The sequence below is a fragment of the Heliangelus exortis genome, chromosome 13, assembly GCF_036169615.1.
Source record: "Heliangelus exortis chromosome 13, bHelExo1.hap1, whole genome shotgun sequence".
Lineage (NCBI taxonomy): Eukaryota > Metazoa > Chordata > Aves > Apodiformes > Trochilidae > Heliangelus > Heliangelus exortis.
This window is the reverse complement of record NC_092434.1, coordinates 72,852-95,822: the sequence shown is the minus strand read 5'-3', so window position 1 is coordinate 95,822 and position 22,971 is coordinate 72,852. Positions and strand designations below refer to the sequence as shown.

Sequence of the window (22,971 nt, the reverse complement as noted above, 5' to 3'; positions counted from 1 at the left end):
TTCTCAAAAAAAACTGCTGAATAAATACGGGACTGAACAGTACATGCAATGTCACAATCTGAGAGTCAATTACAACAACTCCTACTTCAAGCTTGGGTTGACTTGTCAAATGTGAACAGTCCTGTCTTGTTGAAGAAATAACAACTTGAATTCTGTGTGTATAAGCCTGTCCTTTCAAATCCATCAGAAAGACCAGTTGTATTGGTGAGGGGGAGATTCAATGTTTGTGTTTGTAGAGGGTGGGGGCATTATGGAGAACGGGGGCTTGGTTAGTCATTGGAGGATGAAAAATGCAGATAGGCGACAAACGGTAGCAGTTATTGTCATTGAGCAAATAGCATTCCAAGGACAGAGTCCTGCAGTGTACCTAAAGAGATAGCCAGTAAATTTCCAGGCTCCTGAAATTTGTTTTTTCCCAGAAATCTTGCAGAAACTATATCTTAACATAGCTCATTTCCCTTTGTTAATCCACAAGGTCTGCAGTGAACCTGCTGACCAGACTGGACCGTTCCCATTTCCTGTCCAGCTGTGATACTAAAACAGGTTGGTATTAAGTAAGGCTAGTTGTTGTTGTTCTGTAGTCTTGTGTCAGTCTAGTTTTCAGATGAGCAGTTATACAATGTAAGCTCTTTTAACTCTTTCCTGAAATGGAGAGTTTCACAGTCCTGGCTGTGAGAAGAGATTGTTCCTAGTAAGATTTCATGCTTTATTCTATCCCTCTGATCATTTTGGTGGCTTCTTTTGGTCCCACTCCAACAGGTCTGGGCCTTTTCTATAGCAAGGACTCGAGAACTGGATGCTGTAGTCCAAGTGGGGTCTCAACAGAACAGAACGAAAAAAAAAAAAATCCCCCCCTTCACCTGCTGGCTGTGCTTCTTCTGATGCAGCCCAGGATACAGTTGGCTTTCTGAGCTGCAAGTGCACATTGTCAGCTCATGTCCAATTTTTCATCCCCTAGTACTGCTACGTCCTGAAGCTATTGGTTTCAGAACCTTCAGATAGCTCCTTGTATCTGTCTTGTTATCAGTGTTATCACATATCAAAGGTTGAGAAGCTGTACAGCATCTAGTAGATGGTATAAGCAGCTGTATAGTGCTTAGGAAATGTGATGTATAACTTCCTGGCCAAAAAGTAAGGTAAAAAAATGAGAGCACTGCCTGTTTGTGACAGTATTTTTTTATTGTACCTGTTTGTTAATTGAGAGAGGAACATACTAGCTCAATTCAACATAATCAGCATCTTGCTTATTTAGGATAAGCTAGCAAATTCAGTGTTCCCAATACTAATTCAATAGTTTTATTTTTCTTAAACTAACACCTCAAAACAGAATTAATGCATATTATTCCTTTTTTTTGTCTTAGTAGCCTAACTACTTTGCTTATTATTTAATCAATGTCATCAAATGTGTATCCCCCAAAGGAGTGAGGCTCTGGGAATATTTAGTCATGAGAGAAAAAAAACAAAACAAAACCCACAAAAACAACAAAACTTTTTTTGATAATTTAACAGTCTAATAAAACAAAACCTATCAATATATTAAGAAATAAATCCGGTTACAAATGCATGTATATAGAAGGAAATTCTGTGGCTGTCAGAACACAAAATTATCAGCTATTTACAAGATACACAGCAGGATGGTATACTAGCCAAGACCCACCATTCAGAAACCAAATGTGTTCTCTCCACTGTAGGCAACATACAAGAATCCATCCTCATCTTTTTCCTTCTCATAAAGTTGTCCCATAGTTAAGCTTGAAGGAGAAAAAAGGAGAAATGGTTTGCTTGGATCAGGACAGTGGCAAATGGTAACAGTTAGAACCTAACATAAACAAGGGTTAATAAAAGCTAGAATTTCTATGTCTCTAAATTAAAATACAAAAATGAAGATATATGAAAATAAGTTGACCCGTGAAATGCAAAATGATTGTGGGCTCTCGGCAGAGCCTAGGCTTTTGTTACTTCTTCACAAACCCATTTGTCAGAATGCTTTATTGGCAATTAGTAAGTGAATGTATTTCTGAATCCATTATTGATGCTGTAACTAATACCAGGATCGATAGGGTGATGGCACTTTCCTTGAATACAGCTGCATTAACTTGTTGCTGCTTGTGTGAGCAAGAAGGAGCATTTCTACTTCCAGCTGGTGTAGCTGTGACTGTTCATCTGGCCCCAAGTCTACCAAACTTCTTGTGCTTTTTGGACTGTTTCTTTGAGGTTCAGGTTGGTTTTGGGGGTAAATGCTTTGTTTTCAATAATGGTAAAAAGCAGTGACTTAAATTAGTGAATTACTGAGTAGTAGATGAACTGGATGAGCAGAGAAGAGTACCAAGAGTGAGAGATCTGTGTAATAAACTCAGCCTATGAGAGAAGCAGAGCTATTAACAGATCAGATTTTTGTTTATCTGTTAACAAGTTACCATTTTTGCATTAATATTGAAGGTTCAAGGCCCTATTTTTCCGGCAGACATGTGACATCTCATCATGAACATGTGAGATGAGACAATGTGCTTTTTCTTTTTCCTTCCTGTTCCTAGCAGTTCCACAGGACTGTTAAGATGACATACAGGCATTCCTAATAGGTATAAAAAAGCAAGCAGAAAAAGATGGTTCTCACAGGTCTCTACTGTATATCACGAAGTAAATAAAAATATTCTTGACTCCGGACAAGTTACCTGGAAGGCACTGTTACACAGGTAAGGATTTATGAGAATAATATTTATTGTATCTAAGCCATGTAACATCATAATGTACTATTTCTTCAGATGCTACTAAAGTATCTCATACATAAAGCAGTTGTAGTAGCTGCTTCGGCTGTTCATTATTCTCCGTGTAGCAGACAGCAATTAAACTTAGTCCTATACAAAAGCAATGTGAAAAACCTTTCTATAGTAATTTTGGATTTTAGTAATTTTTAAAAAAAGTAACAGCAACGAGTCTGTAATGTCATAATTTCTTTGTGAGCTGACAGGTTAGTGGTTTTTCAGAATAATTTATGGTGTTTGCTTTTAAGTATTTAAATGCACAACTTTTTTTGTTGCATGAAGATGAAATTTTTTTTTTGCATTGATGATGTATGTATTCTTGCATGCAAAGATCTAGTAACTCCAGAGCTCATCCTCTTGCCATGGGAATGTATAATGTATTTTTGTCACCTTTTCTTTCAGCCTAGCTCAAGAAGCAAGATGTTTATCAAACTCATGACAATAAAGGAGGTCTCATTCTCATTCTCTCATGAGATTATTATGCAGAGGTTACGATGTAACCAAACACCTCAAAAAATCACTAAATAAGGCTTTAAGAGGGAAGTTGCTGTCCCTCTGATAGGCACAGGCTTGCTGAAATAGTTCTGAATACCAAGTAAATAGCCTCTCACCTGGATTGTGGGACAGTCTTGTCTACAAAGAGGAATATTGCTTTCTCAGATGGCAGTTGAATTCTCTTCCTGATGATCCACATGAACTGGGCCACGGTAATGTCAGACGGAACCAAGTACTTCCTCTTGTCAATATCAACAATCTGAGATCCTGAGACCTTCTCCACTATGACCTGTAAAGTGCAGGTGTGAAGGACAAGCTTTTCCAGATTGGGATGAACAGACAGCTTTGGTAAACTGCTTGCTGATAGTCTTGCAACAGTGAGCAGAGGTAAGGAACAGAAAGGTTTCTTGATGGCAACAACCTGAGAGGTAGGACTGGCTCACCACTGTAAAACCTGATTTTACAACTGCACTGAAACCTATGTTCATATACACACAATGGCTCAAAACTTCCCATGCCTGAGGGTGAGAGTCACAGGGTAAAAAGATGCAATATACGTAAAAGATATCTGTAGCAGGAAAGTATATGTATCTTTTAACTTTTTGTACATCAGTCATATGACTGCAATGTGGACTGCAAGTTGAATGTGAGCCAGCGGAGTGCTCTGGCAGCAAAGAGGGTTAATGGAATACTGGGCAGCATTAGGCAAAGCAGTGCCAGCAGTTCCAGGGAGGTGATACTTCCCCCTCTGCCAGTACTGGGGAGGCCACACCTGAGCTCTCTGCCTTGGGCTCCTGTGCAGAAGACAAGGAATAGACTGTACAGTACAGGGCCTTAATGTCTGAGGGATTAGGGCACCTCTTGGATGAGGAAAAGGCTAGGAGTGTTCAGCCTGGAGAAGAGAAGGCTTGAGTGGGATCTTAATTTGTGTAAATACTTGAAGTGAGAGTGCAAAGAAAATTGAGCCAGGCTGTTTTCAGTGATGGGACAAGAGGCCACGGGCACAAAAAGAAATTGAGGGAGTTCCCTCTGAACATCAGGAAACATAGAGAAAACTATGCGGGTGACAGCACTGACAGAGCTTTCCAGAGACACTGCGGAGTCTTCTGCCTTAGGGATGTTCCAAAGCTGTCTGGACGTGGTCCAGGACAGCTGGCTGTAGGTGGTCCTGCTTGAGCAGGGAGAGGTTAAACCAGATGACCTCAGGAGGTCCCCTCCTACCTCAACCATTTTGTGATTTACACCCAATAGGCCAGTAATATCCTATTCTGTTTATGTATGGCTAATATTCACAAAGTTCAGAATTTCCCCATGCGCACTATCAAAATCCCAGTGTATTCTGAGACAAATGCTTGGGGGGCAAGAGCAAGAGAGGAATTGGTGTCTACTGAGATATTTGAAGCACAGGCAGCTTGAAAACTCGGGTTTAGGAGTCTGCAGTACTTCCCTTAAACAAAGTACCAATTGAAAGAAGGAGAAACAGGAGGAAGGCAGAGTAGCTGCCCCTTGCAATTTTCGTATGAGGGACCTGTGAAGAGGACCAGCGTGAAAGGAATATTAAAGTCTTAAAAACTATTTTTTAAAAAATATTACAATAACACACTAGGCTTTTTAGCTTCATCATGCAGAAACTGTCATAATGGCATAACTGGAAGTCAAAGCTCTTGATTAACTGCTTCTAGCAAAACTTACAGAAAGTTTCAATCTTTAGATCACTTGATTTCTCAGGCAAATTTAAAATAGCAGAGCTTAGCAAGCATAAATTTCTTTTGCCTTCCATGTTTTTTCCTAAAAGGTCTACCCTAGAACAGAATCAGGATGTTATCATGTATTATCTTAACAGATCTGAACCACTGAAACATCTCTAAATCCAGGCAGATAAGATACAGCACCTGAGAACGGACATAACTTTGAGCTATGTCACACTGGATGCAGGCTACAACCTGGAAAGCAGTGGATATACATACATTAATTCTGAAAAACACTTTTGACTATTAAATGCAAAAAATACATTTGATACCACCTGTTTTGTGAGAGGTATATGGTATATCTGGATCAGGTAGAAAATACATACTGGCCCAGACAAAGCATCACGCTGCAATTTGAGCTATTTAATTCCTGGATCCATCCAGGAATGGGGGGTGTATATACATACAAAAGGTATATCCGTATTAGGGGGTAGTTAGCCAAGCAGAGTATGGCAAGGATCAGGTCATATTGCCAGACTGCAGCTGACGAAGATGCTGTGACGAGGTGCAACTGAGCAGCAAGGAAAGTCAATGGGACTAGATGTTCTTCTCTGGGCTGCACTGTTTAATGGGTGTTATTTACCAAGAGGTAAATGCCACAGGAGTGGCATTAGCTAGCATGTGGTCAGATGGGAAGTGGGAAATTTTACTCACAAGCCAGGTAAGTTGAGAAGCTGGAAACGTTGTTAGCTGTTATATAAGGATGTGAAGCATGGTCATTTCACCGACTGAAACATGATAAAAGGGGTTGCACTGTAAAGACAAGGGGTCATTCACTATTTAGCAGGTAGGTAAGTGGTATTGAGGCAGAAAGGAGAAGAGGAGGCCACCACGTGACTGGCTTTTCAAATAACAGGGTTTGTATGGAAAAGTTCACCACAGTAAGACTGGTTATAGGGTTGGAATACAGGAGGGAAAATAACTTTCCTCATAAAGCCACGATGGAAAATGGTCAAGGTTTAAAGAATTTATGTGCTTTCTTAGTATCAGGCATGAAACCTCCAAGTGGAGGTGCTTATCAAATGTCATTGCCATTAGAGGAAACCAGGACACTAATAAACTATAAAAATGCCTGGAAACCCTTTTGAGAGTCGGGTATTGCTTACTTGTCAATGCACCCTGGGGCAGAGAAGGGAATATTGGATTAGTTAGATGTGTTTGGGGCTTCTTTAAAACATACAAGGATGCAAGAGGGATGACGAATTTACGTAGTAGACTCTGATAAGAAAGGGCAAGATGGAAACAACTTATCTGCCTTTGTCTGCAAGTACTCAGCTGAAGTGTGCTTGGTTACTCACCGGGACACGGTCAGGGTATTTGGCACGGATTTTTGCCGACTCGACACATCTGTGCTCTGTGAACAAAACTCGTAATTAGTCACTGCATAGTAGCAGTAGCGCCAGTGTCCTAGGCAGAGAGGGCAGCGCCCGCAGGGAGGCGAGTCGTCTTGCGACCGTCTTGCCACCCGCGAGGGGGTCTCCAGCCGTTCAGGGAGGCAGTTCCCAGTCACCGCGCCGCCCGTCGGCGAGGGCGGCAGCCGGCTGTCCACCCAGACACGAGACGGGCGGCTCGAGGCGCAGACCGGGAGGCCCTAGAGCAGATGGCGACACGGGAGACGAAGGGCGGCGGGCCTGGCCCGCGCCCACCCTTACCCAGCGCATGGTCCTCCTTGAACATCCACTTCATGGTGCGGTCCGGCGGAGAGGCCCCTGTGCGGGCCTCTGTGCGGGCGGGCGGGGACTGCTGCCGGGCGGCCGGGCCTGTCGCTGTCACGGTCTCTGTCACAACAACAGCCACGGCTCGGCAGGCGGGACTTCCGGCTCCCCGGTTCCCTAGTAACCACCCGAAACGCTTCCGGCCGGAGGAGTGGGGGGCGGGTTTGTATCACCCGGTCACGCAGTCACTGGCCAAGTGCTAGGCCTGCGGCGTTCCCGAGGCTCTCGGAGCCGCATCATGGGCTCCGCGTCCCGGGCAGGTGCCTCTGTCTCCGTCCCGGTGGCGTTCACGGACGCTCTCCGCCTCACCGCAGCCGCCGGTCCCGGTAGGCAGCGGGACACGCTCATTGGCTGAGCGCCCGTTGCCCTCGGCGCGCTCATAGGCGGAGCGCCCCGTCAGCCTGGCGCGCGCCGTTGCCAGAGGGAGGGCGCGCGCTGAGCCATGGCCGGTGTGGAGCTGTTCTCCCATCCCGCGCTACGCACGCGGTACCGGGCCGGGATCTGCTCCACCGCTGCCCTGGCGCTGCTCATCATCACGGTGCTCACCTACGTGCCACCGCTGCTGGTGGCATACCGGAGCCACGGTGAGCGTCTCTCAGCGCCGTGCCGCCCGGTCCGGCTCGATGCGGTGCTGAGGCGTCGCGCTGTCTCTGCCCGCAGGTTTCTGGCTGAAGCAGAGCGCTTACCTAGAGCAGCCCACGGTGCGGTTCCGATATGAGGTGCTTTTCGTGGCCACCATCGGCCCCGGCAGCTTCTTGGCGTGGAGCACGTTCCCAGCGTTCAACAGGCTGCAGGAGGACCGGCTGCGAGTGCCGCTCCTCTCGGTAGGGCCTTCCCGGGGCAGGCCCGGGGGCGGGCGGGGGGGGGGGGGGGAAGCGGGACTGGTGCTTTGCTTGAACACATAAGTTTACTTTTCCTCAAGTTAGTGTTCCCGTCCGCCCTCCGCATGGCTTATGGTGATCTTATCGGGGTTGCTATGGTAGTCCCTGGTTTCGAAAGCAGGTGTGTGCTTTTTAAAGCACATAGCCCCTGCCCTGCAGCCATTATTCCTGCTGGGTTTCAACACCGGCTTTAGTCTGTGTTGCCTCTGTTACGAATCCAGTTATGCTTGCACATAGCTCAAGTACTGGGTGTTTGTGGCACGGAAGCGTGGCGAGCTTCGGCTCACAGGCAGGGATTGGCATCCAGAGGCGGTAAAGAGGCAAAAGCCTGATCAGCAGTCACACTTCAGCACATGTTACAAAGCATACAGGTGAGATGGTAGGAGTGGTAGAGAGCTGGAGAGACCTTGAAGAGTCTGATGAACTTTCCTCCCTGGTGGGGTTTTATGAGACACCGTATAGCAGACAACCCCCTACAGGCTTCTGTCTCTAGTCCTTTGTTTATAATGTCAAGCATCTTTTTATTGCTTTCCTAACTGTGCAGTTTATTTGCTTCCTTAGTATGTGCATGTTACAGTTGTGGAGGTCCCTTGTGGTTTTACCTTTTCTTATGTGTATTTCTAACAGAACTTTCTGTCTTAAAAAAAAATATCTTATTGAATCTTTTAGACTAGAGAAGAAGACAAAAATCAAGATGGCAAAATGGATCTGTTGCATTTTAAACTGCAACTTCCTCTGCAACCAACAGAGCATGTAGTTGGGGTTCAGCTGATTCTGCTCTTTTCTTACCAGCTTTATGTGAGCATTTTTTGTTTCATTTGTTGTGACATACAGACCCTATTCTATTGTATCTCAAGTGGCAGTGTCATTAATACCTGAAGCAATTAGTAAAGCATAGAGAACCCATGGTTGCATCTGAAAGGAGCGCTCTTTCATGAGAGAGATCAGGCTTAGTGTATTCAAAACACTTGCAGATTGCAAATAGACAAGCTTAGCGATCGTAGCTGTGTGGTGTAGAAAATATTCTTAAACCTTTTAGGCCCAAAGTAAAGGTCTGATGGTGCAGCGGTATTGGTTCAGGGGTTAATATTACTGTGAGTTCTGATGCTCACACCACCCTTGTTTTACTGTAAAAAGTGAAAATTTTCCTTCTGATGGAGTGGTTGATAAAGGTTGGGAACTTCTGTGTTTGGTCCTTATTGCCGAGCAATATTGTCTTTGGCTGCTGAGTGTTTTAAAGTATGTCTTCCAATTAATGTGTTTAGTCATGTTGCTCCTTTTTGCATGTTACAGAATTAGCCCCCGACTGTTTGACTTCCCGTGGAACTTTGGTTTATAACATTAGTTAACTAACAGCTAGGGTAGTTCACTTTAAAAAAAAATATAAATAAATTAATATTTCTTATTTCATGTTCCCTTGTTTAGACTAATGTGACAATCTGAAAGTGGGGAGTCAGGAAAAGATCAAATCCATGCAGCAAATTTGTAGATACAAAGAGGTAGAAAAGTGTGTTGTGTTTCCCCCCATAATGTCCCTTCTTGTGTTCACTGTTTCAGAGGATGTCAACACTTGTGATGCAGAGCATGGCTTTTCTTCAGTTTTTTTCTCCTGTGCCAGGGTCTCAGCTCTATATGAATGGAGACCTGAAGTTGAATCAGAGGCAATTACTTAACCATTGTGGACTGGATACCAGATACAATGTGAGGAAACTTTTTTCCTTCACCCTTATTATTTGTACTCTTGCATAGAGTGGACTGTAGAGCTTTGAAACTGGTGCTTACTTGTTAGGTTGAAAGGTGAAAGTGGTTATTCCTTCAAGGGCATTTTTCATTCGTGTAAGAAACTTGGTAGAATTACTCTCTTGAAGAGTGGACAAACAATGCAAGTGTCTCCTTGTTGCAACAGGTGTCTGTGGTCAATGGTACAAGTCCTTTTGCAAGTGACTATGATCTAATAAACATCCTGGCAGCATACCGGGACAGAAATGGTAAGCCTCTAGTGTACAGCCGCAAATTACAGGACAGCAGTCGCTAGCATACTTGGCAGCAGCTCTGTGAGGATTTGAGTTCTGTATGAAAACTGAAAACCCCCTTAACCTAGATGTTTCCTTTTCTGTTTTAGTGACAACAGTCTTTTCAGATCCCAACCCTGTCTGGATGACTGGAAGAGCAGCAGATACACCATTCATCATTAATGCCACTATTCATTACCCAGTAGAAGTTATCTTATATCCTTTGAAAACTGTATAAACTGTGACATAACTGGGTTGCATTATTTGGGCTTTCACATATAAGCCAAACAAAACCTTTTTTCTTATAGACTTGTTGCTAAACTTCTCCTTTGTTAGCTAAGCAAATGTTAGAGTTTTGGACCTAACTGAATACCTCATTTCTCCAGATGGTTCTGCTTGCATGACTGCTTTCTGCCTTTCTCTGCTGGAAACCTGTTGCTTTTCAGCCTTACTAAATTAACCTTTAAGGCAGTTCTTTAGTAATGCCCAGTGGATATTCTTAGTAAGTCTTGCTTTGCTCCTGCAGCACTTGCTGTCCTAAGCTGCTGTGGCGTGCCAGTACTAGCAAAGCATGGTACTATATTCTGTGGCCTAAAGCAAATCATTAGAAATCTATATGCAAGGTAAGCTCACCATATAATAGCCCCTGCAGTGGATGTCACAGACTGACTTGCAATTTTTTATTCATTGTGGTTATTGTATGCTTTCTTAGACAAGAACAAGCCTGCGTTTAGAAGAATTTGTATGGAGCACATTTCTTACGAGGTTTGCTTACCTGAGTATTACCAATAATTATTTTCTGGTGAATCATGGATGAAACAGGCACTTTCCCCAGAACTGGTTTATATGTCTTTGAGGACAGACGTTCTCTGCAGCTTTTGCTACATACTGCAGTAAAAGGCTTCTAGAGGTTTCTGTGTCTCAGAGGCTTTGCAATTGCTGCACAAACTGATGTCTAATGAGTTTTGTGCTTTTTGAGTTCCTTTGCTTAGTTAATGCAGCGGTAGTATCAGAAGCTTCTTCGTTAACACTCCTTGACTTGCTTTAAATATCAGCCAGGATTTTGGGAAATTATTAAATTTGCCTGGATCCAGTATGTCAGCATTCTTCTTATCTTTCTTTGGGTGTTTGGTAGGATTAAAATGTTTGTGTTCCAGAATCAGGTGCTGACTACAACTCCAATATCACCAGTTCTCCCAGCATCTCCAGTACTGTCCTACAAACAGCACCAGTCCTGAGGAGATGCCCAAGAAAACTTTAAAGAAATGCACTTCCAAAATAGACACCTGATTTTTACTTCAGAAGATCGTAACTTTGTAAGTATATTGTGTTTGTGCTTCCTTTTTAAAATAAATGTTCACTTATCTGTTTCTCTGGGAACGCTGCTTTGGGACTGAAAATTTTAGTATTTTTGACAGTTAAAGAACCACTCTTTTCTGTAACAAACACTTTGAAAAACAGTAGAATTTTAATTTTGCTAAACCTTGAAGACTGAAAATACTATCCTAACATTAGCAACATAAATTATTTTTACTGGCTTGGAAATTGAATCACTGCTGAGTTGGAGTCCTGTCAAAAGTTACTTGTTTGTGTATTTATCTGCATTATGAAAGGAAGAAATGTATGGGAAAAAATTACTAGAGAGTTAAGGTCAGAGCTGCACTTCTGTAATTGTGGCTTTACGGGCTCACCCATTTGGTTGGATTGGATGATGCATAAGTTCAAAGTTGATGTGAGAAACTGGGTTGTGGATGATGGTGTATGCAGGATTCGCACAATCATTTACTGTTGACATTATCACTGTAGCACTAGACTGCTAGCTATGAATTAGGAATCGTAAAGCGGAGAAGCCTGGTATTTATTTAAACAACACTAATAAAAAAACTGTTAGAGAGGCTTCAGAGTTCCAAAGCAAGTGAGTAATTAGTTCCAGAATGTACATGATAGCTTAGAACAGATGAAAATTGGATCACTAATAATCATGTGGTGAGCACTGAGAGACTGTGCTTCTCATTCTAAATGGGGTAGGGGTGGTAGGGAAGATTATTTAATTTTATTTTCTCTTTCTGGGCTTACTTGTTATGCCCACAAATCTTAAAATGTAATACAACAAAACTTCCATTATATTTTCATTTTTTTAACAAGGATTTAATTCAAGGAATGCTGTGTTATGGCAGCAGGAGAGAGTCTAAACCAATTCCAGATGCTAGTAAATAAAATTCTGAGTGTCTTTGGTTCTCTTGAACTGCTAAGACATTGTGCTGCTGTGAAATGTGAAAGAATGATTTGTACAGCAGTACCCCATCTTTTGGCCTTTGTCCTCTAGAATCCAGCATCCTGACAGTTTGGAGACTTGCCTGTTTCTTTTTCTTTTCTCCTCAAAACAGCTGATTTGTTTTTGAACAACTGTTTTGAGCGTGTTTTAACCTTTGTAATGCTTTGAAGCTTGCATTTCTTCCAGCTCTTAGATGGTCCAGCCTATTCAATGCAAGTGTAACATTTATACGGGGAGCCATGTCTTGGTTATTCAACACATTTTTGTGCTTGTGAAACTTGTGTACTTGCATGTGAATTATAAATTATTGCAAGGACCATTTGCTGTATATACACATACATATTTTGGTTTGTAATCTTCATTTTGATCTTTGAAGTCTGTACCTGGCAGCTTGTGCCTACTGATAATTTGCTTTGTATCAGAGCCCACAGAGCTAAAGCAATTGTCTGCTGTGTTTTAGTGCCTATAGGAGCTACACAGGATGAGCAAAATAGCATGTGAGCTTGTTTGCCCAATATCTCAGGCTGGTGTACATCTGGTCTGCTTTAGTCCCAGCTCTTCGTCCTCACAGTAGTGATGGTGCTTGTGAGACTGCATGAGTTAATTCAGGGAGCTCATTATGGTGAAGATCATCTTTACCAAGTATACTTACTTTTTTATGCAAGTCGGTACATTCAAGGAACTTGTGTGTCTGCACAAACATTTAGGGTGGGCATAAGCAAGGAATCATAATTTCTGAAGAGACCATAGTACATAATTTTAAGGATTTGGCTGTTGTATGCCCATAATAATGGAACGTGTAGCAGTCCTCACAGGTTGTTGTCTTCTCTCTCCTCTTCTTCCGCATTATGACAAATGACCCTGAGCAGCAGTTCAGTGAATGCATGTGATATAAAGTGGTAAATAGGTCATGAACAGGAAATGCAGAGAAAAATATCATTATTCTAATTTCCTTTAGAAAAAGGTTAGGGTTAGAAAAAGAACCTGGAAAAAAAAAAAGTAAAAAGCTAGAAAAAATCCTCTACAGTCATTGAAGAGAACTATTTATGTTAAAAACAGGAAATAAAAAAGAATTATCTGTTTGTGGATAGTAGGACTGAAGCAATCCCTCCTGTTCTTTTGAAGGAGGTGCATTTCACGATGGGGATTAATAAGTAAATGCAGTGCAAAAGGATCAGTAAAAGCAGATGTGACTACAGCAAGGGGAAAAAAAGCCCAGCTATTTGGTCTGCTGTGGTAACTTCCTGCACCACTTTAATAGTAGCTAGTTTGTGGTTCATAGTTCTGACTCCTTTTTCAGGCTTGGAGAGGCATTCGACTTCTGTAAATAACCAAGCAATACAGAAAAGTAGGCAAGATTTTATCGCTCTAACAACAAACTGAAATAGAAAAAATATACCCAGAATTCCAATGCAACTAGTATTAATGGGGCTTTAGGAAGGAAGAGTCTTTTTCAGAAGGCTCTCTGTACGAACTCTTCCTTTACAAGTTGCTGATCAACAGAAAATTTAAAATGCCACTGCCATCCACCACAGTGCTGCTACACACATCTCTGTACACCTATGCCAGGGATCAATAAAAGTGCTCCTCGTTGGGGAAGGCACGGGCATGTTAAAAATAATGAGGTTTCTGAAAGAGGAAAAAGGAAGCAAGCGATTGGAAGGCCTGTGCATAAATGTAAGTGGGAACGTATATGTGTAAGAGCCATGCTTCACGAGTTTTTTAAGGGCTGATGCTATGGTGAAAGGAACCACTTCTGCCTTTTTGCCACCTAGGGGGGCCGCCTGTTTGCGGGGGTAGCTGTCGCTCGAGGCAGGCAGGGTAGGGCGGGGCGTGTCTAGTCCGGAGGCAGCCGCGGCGGAGAGCCCGTGGGGCCGGGGCCTGGACCGGACGCGGCTGCAGGAAGAGGCGGTGGGGCCCGGACGGTTGGCGGGGCTCAGCTGGTGGCGGGGCGGGGCCGGCGGGCGGATGGGCCGCCCCAGCCCTGAGCGGGGATGCTGCGGATACGGGGCGGGTCGGCTCCTGACCGAGCTCCTCCCGCTGTCCCCGGCGCCTCGGCCACGTCTGAAAGCGGCTCATTGTCTGCGCGGGCAGCTGGGATTCGCGGCGGGAAGGTACGGGCAGGCCGGTGGGGGGGGAGTGGGGTGTGGGGGGGTATGGTGGGGGGAGATGCGTGCGTGCGCGCGCCCCCGTCTGTGTCTGTCCGTCCGTCCGTCCGTCGGAGCTCCTCGTTGCTGTCGGTGGGCAGGTTACTCCCCCCCCTGCCTCCCGAGTTGCGTTTGTAACTGCGCTGCGTTTCAGGGGATGTTTTTAATCCGTGCGCGCACGCCCCTGCTCGTCCTGGTGAGTAGCGGGAACGGTTGCGGAGGCAAGCGGTGCAGCCCAGTGCCCCGCCGGGCGCTGCGTGAGGCGTAGAGCTGTTGGCAGAGGTAAAGCTGTTGAAAATCAGCCTTGTTTTCTTTTTTTTGTCTTCTCACCTCCCCCTGTCCGTCCTCCTCCCTTGGAGAACGTGATGTGTTGGGGGGTTAAGATGGTTTGCTGGAGTTAGGTGGTGAAAGCAAGAGCTTTAGCGAACATTTCCAGTCATTCTGGAGAAATCCCCTTTTTTTCTATTGTGTTCAGCCTCTTTTTCTAGGTGAAAGTGACGTACTGGACCAAAGAATTTGTGGTTATTTTTTAGCTGCAGTGGATGCTTCAGTGGGGCTCACACAGCACTTGCTCCTCAGTTACTGTACCGGTGCAGGTAAAGTCTTTACTGAGTGCGTAGTATTCAGTCACTGCCAGTGTGCCCTTGTAAAAAATAGTAGAAATTACTAACAAAATTTAAACTGAGCAGATCTCGTTTCTTGAACAAGAATTCTATTAGCTGAAAACCTTGTGATCTTCAGCTCCAGTGCATGGAGAAATAGATGTGTGGCTGTGCCCCGATACTGCCGTTTGTTCAAGCTGGACAAACTCTGAGCCATGTAGAGGGAAAAAAAAAAAATCCAGTATCTTATTTTTAAATATTTTTTATGGTTTTATAATGAAATCTGTGGAGCGCTTCATTGTATTGTGAAGTATTTAAACCTGATGATTACATAGAAGTGTCTTCCAGTCTCATTTTCCCCGAGTCTGTAGAAGAAAATACATTTTCAAAAGCTAACCTAACGATATCAGCTGAAATGCTACTATGTTGGATTTCAAAATGTTTGATTGAAGTACATTTATTGTACTTTTATTATTTCTATTGCATTTTCAGTGTAGTATTAAAAAAAATGCAAGCTTATTAATTCTATAAACTTCTACCAATGATCAGCTATTGGAAAGGCTTTTAACTCTTTTTGAAGTACCAGTGGTTATAGTAGGCATTCTCCAAACTTCTTTCCCCAAAAGCTATTCCATATATTGTTGTCAATACAGTTGGCTTTGCCTTGTGAAGATGTGTCATTTGTAGCTGTGGGAGAACACTGGAAAGTGATGTTTTGTCAGCTGGATGATTTATAGCAGGAATTACTAGTAATATTGTGAATTTTACTTGGATCAACTTTGTCACATTCCAGTGCCTCTCACTGTTTTGAGCAGAAGACTGTGTTTTTAATGTTAGCTCATAGAAGCCATTCTGGTAGTATTTACATTTGTGTGATGACTTACAGGAGGAGTATATAGTGATTAAACTTCTCCATTAAGGTATAGTAGACGTTCAGATGGCCTTTGCTCTGGTATCACCCCATGTACCTACATTTTCCTATTAGTTCTATAAAACGCATGATGATGTATGATTTCATAATTAGTACCGAGGTACTTTGGTGAATCAGAAGTACATAAACGATAAGTTCAACTCATATGATTGCTCCGAAAGTTGGCAAATAGTGTATGACAAGCATGCAGGACAAATTAGTTTATGGCTAGCAAGAGATTGAGCACGTGATATAGCATTAGATATGTTTTGTTGGAAGAGATCAATCGGGGAAATTAAATGTGTGTTTTTGCGTTTTGTGGAAGTTGAAATTATTTCTGTGTAATCTATTAAGATTTTTGGCTTATGAAGTGCATAAACTGTTTTAAATTAAAAATGTGATGAAAACTTTTTCAGACACAAAATTGCTGGGGAAGACCTTGACAAAGACATCTAAGATTCAGTTGCTCAGAAGCCCTTTTAGGGGAGCAGGTACTTTTAATTCCTCTATCAGTTGTTTTCAGTGCTTTGAGGTATTTCAGCCAGGTTTTTCAGGCTTCCCCTTACAGACCCAGACCTGTTTGTTCAGAGGAAGTCTTTCATTCCAGCCTTTTGTCCCATGCTCAGAGAGACTGTATTTCTTTACAGCTCTAGTGTGTGACATTCGCTGCCTTTGTATAGTCATTTTAGTATCCCAGAAAAAAAAAAAAATTAAAAAGAGGAGCAGTGTAATAGAGGGTTGGTGTTCTTTTTTTTTTTTTTTTTTTTTTTTTTTCCCCCCTATAAAGTTATTTTTTGTTAATTTACTAGGTCTCATCAGGTTAAATTCTGTAGTACAAGGAAGTTCGCTGAACAATTGTGCTTCTTTCAGTGCTGCCCTGCAAAAGATCTAATTACTCACTTCTGCATTATTTGTCCTATGTGACAAATAAGTCTCCAAAAGTAAAAGCTAAATGATCATCCACTCCTTTCTTTACTCATCCATTCTTTTATACCCTTCTAGGTCTGAAAAGTGTTCTGGATAGCAAACAGGCTTTCTGGGATCAATACTAGTGTTCACTGTATTTTTACCTTGCCAGGTAGAAGTGGATAGCTTTCTGTAATGGATCTAGTCTCTCTGCAAGCAATGGTGGGTGCTAGGGGCCCTACAGCTCAGCATTCTATGAGATCCACTTAAGGTGGTGAAGAAAATAATTGCGTTGTCCAGTTTGTATGATTTCCTTTGCACTGCATGTAAGAATAGTTACTCTGGGGCAGACCCAGGGTTCATCTAGTTCAAGATCTTGTTTCCTTCAGTAGCTGTTAGCAGAGAAGCCCAGTGACAAAGCTTGACTCAGGACAGTCAGATAATCCATGCGTGCAGATGCTTTTCAGATCACATTTTGAACATTTGCATTGTCGTCTTAAGAGATGATTCTGCCTTACAAATTTGTTAGAATTAGAGTTTTGATTATTCTGCTGTTTGTCATAACTCTTCCTGAAGAAGCATCATCACAGAAGTAGTGACGCTAGTATTGCAGTAAAGGAATAACGTTGGAACTTAATGCATATTCCTAAGCATAAATTATTTTAGTATGTACAACAGCGTGTATTGTTGTACCACCAAATATTGCAATATTTTAGACATCTCAACTGCGAGATGCAGGAGATGTTGGGGTGCTCTGTGCAGCAGCTTGGTGTCTCTCACAGTCCTTTTCTGCCTCATGCAGCTCCCTCACCACTTCTGGTCAATTGATTTCATGTGTCAGTGAGGAGGTGCTTGCTTAGAGGGTCTTGTCACAGAGAAGGTAGCTGAAGTGGCAGTAGTGGTAGGACATATGGCCCCTCTGGTGCTTCTCCCTTTCCCCCCCCGTGTTTTCAGTCAGCAGGCCTGCTCCTCTAGTCAGCCAGGTGCAGCTACAGGGAAGCACTGCTGTGAAACCAAGAGAGAAGAAAGGAGGTGGGAACAATCCTCTTTTTAGCTTTCCTGGGGGGAGCTTTGCGTAGACAGGTAGTGTGGCTGAGCTGCAGGCAGAGGATGAGGGCACTGGCAAAAAGAGAGGCAAGGCAATGCAAAGCAGGCCACAGGCTAGTGTTTCACTTAGTAACTAATGAAATTTTAGCATTATTGCCTTTTTGTGCTGGAAGAAAGCTTACCTAAGCACCCTTTGGTGTGTCCTGCAGTTGAATAGAGGATCAGAAGGAGCAGCCTTTATTGCCAGCCATAACTGCCTCAGCTCTTTCTTGTCTGCAAAATGTTAGCCATTTTCTGCACCAAGACTGTGTTCTGCAGCTACCCACAGTCGTTACATAGCTGTTGGAGATCTGAGGATGCTTTTTAAAGAATTAGTAATGCTTCTACTTTGTCTACCCGGAACTGCCACTCCAGTCTAATGAGGGTGACATCTGGGGAAATGCAAGCACTGACTAGTTCTTTAGTCCTTAGCGGTGAGGGGTGGAGGAGAGAGAAATAAAAATATTCGCCTATCAAACCAAAAGGCAGTTATTAAATTCACATCTGCCATGTCTGTGTTTATCAGTCAGGTATTATCTTGGACATTTTCTGGTGCACGAGGCTAAATATGCATCCAGTTCACTAGATTATTTCTGTAAACAGTCTCTCTTAATTCTTCGTTTCTTACTGTGGGCATGTGTAAGTAATTCTATTTGTGTGTAAGTATTTTACAATTTCACTATTTGCAATTGCATTATGCAGTTAAGGTATAGTTTCAGCCTGGGTTAAATTTACACCTCCATGATGTGCAACTTTATAACACCAAACTCTTTTATGATTTCTGACAAATGTTAACTGAGGCAGAAAGCAGCTCTTGAATACCCTGAAGAAACACCTCATAAAATTGCTGAATGCATATATGTATATATGCAGACATATATATATATATTTATAAATCTACTTAATAGGTTACGCTATATCATTGCCTCTGTCATGATGAACTCATTAGTAGTCTTTTTCACGTTTCATTGGGCTAGCACTAAGAAGTTAATTCATTTATTATGTCAAAAGAGTATGTACCTATATACACTAGTCTGCATGGTTTACTTTTGAGAGTCCAGTGTGTGTTGATATATGTACCTTTCACTGTAACAAGAAAAAGGTTGCCTAAATGCATCTAGATAGCAAATGCTTATGTGTAAAACTCTTGACATGAGCTTCATACATGAGGATTCTTAATTTCCTAATACTCTACCTACTAACATACACTGAATGCATACAAGTGGAACCTGCAGAAGTGAGAACGCAAAGGGGTAGGTGCCAAAAACCTCAAGTAAAAAGTTGTGAGGATGCATGTGGCTGGAACTTTGACTTAAAACAGAAGTTCAATTGGGTTTGACATACCTGGAATTTCTCAGGTGTTGTACGCAGACTAATTCTAACTTGCAAATGGATAAATCCTTAAATGCAAACACAGCGCATTCAGTCACAGGGTGTATGTGCTCTTGCCCAAAGATACACACCAGCTGCTTTTTCATTTTAACATACGTGGCCATTTGCAGCTTCAGGTTGCGAGTTTTCACCTGTCTCCTGCCACTTATTAAATAGCAGGTTATGCATAAGCATCAATTGCTGTAGTGCCCTACTGTCACTGCAGAATTCCGGGCTCACGTTAGATAAGAAGATGATTTTTATTTAAGTCACCACAGTTACAGATGTTCCCTGTTCTGTTACAGATGTTCCCTGTTCTGTGATCTACTCCTTTTAAGGGGTAGAAGTCCTTGTAAAGTGAGATTGAAATGGAAATACAGTGGAGTAATTCAAAAAGGTTTTTTTCCCTTGGCAGTATACCAGAATTCAAGTCGAGGGCTTTGTTTATTTTGCAGATTCTTTTTTTTTTTCTCCAGCAGTTGAACTGCATCAACCTAAGGTTTCCTTTAGTGTCAGACATTTGCTCTGAACTTCTTTCTTCTGTGATCTTGCTGTCATGCATCACTTTCAGTTTCTGATACCTTTCACCTGCAGATGATCATTTCCCAATTCCACTGATTAAGGAAGCAAATAGTGCCAAATATATAAATGCATGCTTGAAAAAAGGTTTCACTGATTCAAGAGTTTTTATTGTGTAAGTTTTATCATTATTGTGCCATAGGAGCAGTGGTTCACCAGTGTTTTCCTTCTCTTTTTCAGGTTTTTTGATTGCTTTTCCTTTGTGAGAATGGCAAGGATTCGGATTCCTAGCACAATTGTTATACTTTTTGTTACAGTTCAGACTGGATTCTTACTCTTTATGTATGCCCGGTACAGTAGCTTCATGCCTCAGTCTGAGGAGAAACCGTCTCAAGTCCACATCCTCATTCTCTCCTCCTGGCGGTCAGGATCTTCTTTTGTTGGTCAACTTTTTAGCCAGCACCCCAGTGTCTTCTATCTGATGGAACCTGCGTGGCATGTGTGGGTTACGATGTACCAGAACAGTGCCAAGGTCTTGCACATGGCAGTGCGGGACCTTGTCAGGTCGGTCTTCCTGTGTGACATGTCTGTGTTTGATGCTTACATGCCTTGGAAAAGAAATCTGTCTGACCTCTTCCAGTGGGCAGTGAGTCGGGCTCTGTGCTCAGCTCCTGCTTGTGACTCCTTTCAGCGTACTGACATAACCAGTGAAATGGCATGCAAGACTTTATGTGGACGGTACCCATTCAGCAAGGTGGAGGAAGCCTGTAAAACCTACAGCCATGTTGTCATCAAGGAGGTTCGGTTCTTTGACTTGAAGGTCCTCTACCCCCTTCTTACTGATCCATCCCTGAACCTCAAAATCATTCACTTGGTCCGTGATCCCAGGGCAGTCGTCAAGTCACGGGAACAATCAGTTAAAGCATTAGCCCGTGACAACGGAATTGTTTTGAGTACCAATGGCACCAAAGTGGAAGACAGCAAATACAAAGTAATGCAAGAGATTTGTAGAAGTCACGTTCAGATATTTGAAACGGCTACTTTAAAACCACCCAATTTCCTTAAAGATCGCTATTTAATGATCCGTTTTGAAGATCTGGTAAGAGATCCATTGTCAGAAATCTCAGAAATGTATAAATTTGCAGATCTTAGCTTGACCCCCACGCTCAAAAGCTGGATTTATAATATCACACATGGACAGGGACCAGGAAAAAAAAAAGAAGCCTTCAAAATCACATCTCGAGATGCAGTTAGTGTTTCACAGGCCTGGAGAAATGTTCTCTCCTTTCAGAAAATTAAGAAAATACAGGAAGTTTGCAAAGGTGCTATAAACATGCTAGGCTATCAGCTGGTGGATTCAGAAAAAGAACAAAGAGATCTGTCATTAGACTTAGTGTTGCCAAGACGACAAAATCAGTTCAGTTGGTCATCGTTTAATGCAAAGCATTGAGACATGTTTTGAGAGATCAGAGCAGGTGGGGAGGAGGGGCAGATGATTGAGCCTACTGTGCAGCCTATAGGTAATTTGAAAATCCTTGGCTGGTGAGTTTAACTATCCTCCTGTCTGCTGTTTTTCTGTAATGGCAATAACTTTTTTTCCTGAGTTTCCTATATTGCAAAAACAAAAAAAGTGAGAAAAGCTGTGAGATTCTTGTCAGATAGCAAATTTAAAGCTGGACTGTGCTGTTCTCAGCATTCTTTTAAAAATACAATTTGGTACTTTGAAAAAGATGAATTGTCTAAGATGTCTTTGTTCATTGATAATAGTTCACTTCTGTTTTCATGCTTTAAATAATTAAGAATACCGGTTTTTAATTTGTATAAATAGAACAAAGTAGAAACTAAATTCCTTCTCTTTCTTCCAGAATTGCTTGGCTCTCTTCTTTTACTTCAAAGTTGTTGTGCAGTTGTGTAATTTTTTAGACTTTTCTTGATTTTTTTAAATGCAAAAGTTCTCCAAGAGCTGGGGCAACTGCAGCAAGTTCTGTTGTAAAAGGCAGGAACTTCATTTATTGATAAACTTCTTAGTTCTTAGGGCACTGGGAGGGGCTAAAGTGGCACTGCGGGGCACTGGTTTATAGTGGGAGGGACCCTAAAATGCTCGGGGGGTGGGGGTACTTGGGTGGCGCTTTGGGGCAGGGTCAGACTCCTGACTAGTGATTCTGGGGTGCTGTGGGGCAGGGGCAACCTAGGAGGGGGGCTATGGGAGAACCTAAAATGATGGGGGGTCGAGATGGGGCACTTGGGGGTTGCTGTGGGGCAGGGGGTGGCCCTTAAATATTTTAGGGGGGGATGACTATGGGGCAGTATCTGGAGCTTTGAAGTACTTGGGGCTTGATCTGAGGCGAGATGCGGGGTAAGATATGGGGCTGGGGGGAACGTGTATGGGATGAGTTATCAGTCGGGGTGCTGTGGGTAGGGTTCCATGTGAGGGTTAGGGCCAGCCAAAGTTTTCAGTGGTCACTCCTCGCATTTGTTTGGCAGTCCCGACCGTTCGGACTTTTGGGGCCCCACTGAGCAATATTGGAGAATGGCCGCCGAGGGCCGGTAGATTCGAGGTTTGTGGTCAAACGCAAACCCGTAGGCCGATTGGTGGTGGTGCTGTGGGTAGGGTTATATGTGAGGGTTAGGGCCAGCCAAAGTTTTCAGTGGTCACTCTTTGCATGTGTTTGGCAGTCCCGACCGTTCGGACTTTTGGGGCCCCACTGAGCAATATTGGAGAATGGCCGCCGAGGGCCGGTAGATTCGAGGTTTGTGGTCAAACGCAAACCCGTAGGCCGATTGTTGGTGGTGCTGTGGGTGAGGTTCCATGTGAGGGTTAGGGCTAGCGAAAGTTTTCAGTGGTCACTCTTTGCATTTGTTTGGCAGTCCCGACCGTTCGGACTTTTGGGCAACCCTGAGGGCAATAGACTCAGAGAACTATTCGTGAGTTTCTGCTGGAACACCTATTTGGACCTTGGAGCGCGGTGCCCTAAGAGAGGTTCATCTTGCAACAGTTTTCTCTTTTGGTCCTCCAGCAACAAGGTAAGGTGGGGCTTAATGGATATGAGGTAATGGGGAAATTCTGATTGGACATAAGAAGTTCATTTTTCACCATGTGGACAGTAAAAGATTGGAATGGTCTCCCAGGAGAAGCGGTAGATTCCCTCCGTTGTAGAAAGTGTTAAAACATTGAATCCATAGTATTACGTAGAGAGATGGTTTTTGAGGGTCCCTTCCAACACGACTGATGAAATGAATCTATGAAGTAAGAGAGAAAAATGACAGGTTTTGGTAAAGATCAGGGGATCTCCCAGATAGTGTGTTTCTACGCTCAGGGGACATTGGGGGTTCTTAAATTTTTAACTTTCAGTTTGTCCGATTGCCGGAGACTCATTTGTAGTTTTTCGTTAAAAAGATGGCCGACTGCCGGTCAATGGTTTTGTATCTTCTTATATTCAGTGCGTGGCAGTGTGTATTGGGGTGTTCAATTCTTAGCACGTATCGCACTGTTTGGTTTTTGGAGACAGCGCATCTGACACGTAGGACCAATCTTAACCTTG

General features: G+C 43.0%; 3 protein-coding genes across 7 annotated transcripts; 2 read left to right on the top strand and 1 right to left on the bottom strand.

The window, feature by feature from the left end:
* Positions 1-196: 196 nt before the first annotated feature.
* Positions 197-6,834, bottom strand: GABARAPL2 (GABA type A receptor associated protein like 2). The gene is made up of 5 exons (XM_071756502.1): positions 6,658-6,834; positions 6,304-6,359; positions 3,374-3,546; positions 1,658-1,751; positions 197-367 (listed from the first exon to the last, which is right to left on the bottom strand). The coding sequence occupies exons 1-4, from the start codon at positions 6,689-6,691 to the stop codon at positions 1,661-1,663; spliced, it is 354 nt and encodes a 117-aa protein (XP_071612603.1). The 5' UTR covers positions 6,692-6,834; the 3' UTR covers positions 197-367; positions 1,658-1,660.
* A 39-nt stretch (positions 6,835-6,873) lies between these two features.
* Positions 6,874-10,925, top strand: TMEM231 (transmembrane protein 231). The gene is made up of 7 exons (XM_071756501.1): positions 6,874-7,304; positions 7,381-7,544; positions 8,271-8,399; positions 9,159-9,302; positions 9,508-9,589; positions 9,724-9,834; positions 10,667-10,925. Exons 1-7 carry the CDS (start codon positions 7,163-7,165, stop codon positions 10,849-10,851), a joined length of 957 nt encoding a protein of 318 aa, XP_071612602.1. The 5' UTR covers positions 6,874-7,162; the 3' UTR covers positions 10,852-10,925.
* LOC139801836 (carbohydrate sulfotransferase 6-like) lies at positions 10,799-21,296 on the top strand. 5 transcript variants are annotated; one of them, XM_071756495.1, is made up of 4 exons: positions 13,937-14,002; positions 14,190-14,317; positions 15,964-16,038; positions 19,670-21,296. In XM_071756495.1, the coding sequence occupies exon 4, from the start codon at positions 19,698-19,700 to the stop codon at positions 20,877-20,879; it is 1,182 nt and encodes a 393-aa protein (XP_071612596.1). In that variant the 5' UTR covers positions 13,937-14,002; positions 14,190-14,317; positions 15,964-16,038; positions 19,670-19,697; the 3' UTR covers positions 20,880-21,296. The 5 variants fall into 5 exon arrangements, with proteins under 5 accessions (XP_071612595.1, XP_071612594.1, XP_071612597.1 ...); XM_071756496.1 differs by lacking the exon at positions 14,190-14,317 and having other exon boundaries at positions 13,936-14,002; XM_071756497.1 differs by lacking the exon at positions 15,964-16,038.
* Positions 21,297-22,971: the final 1,675 nt, after the last annotated feature.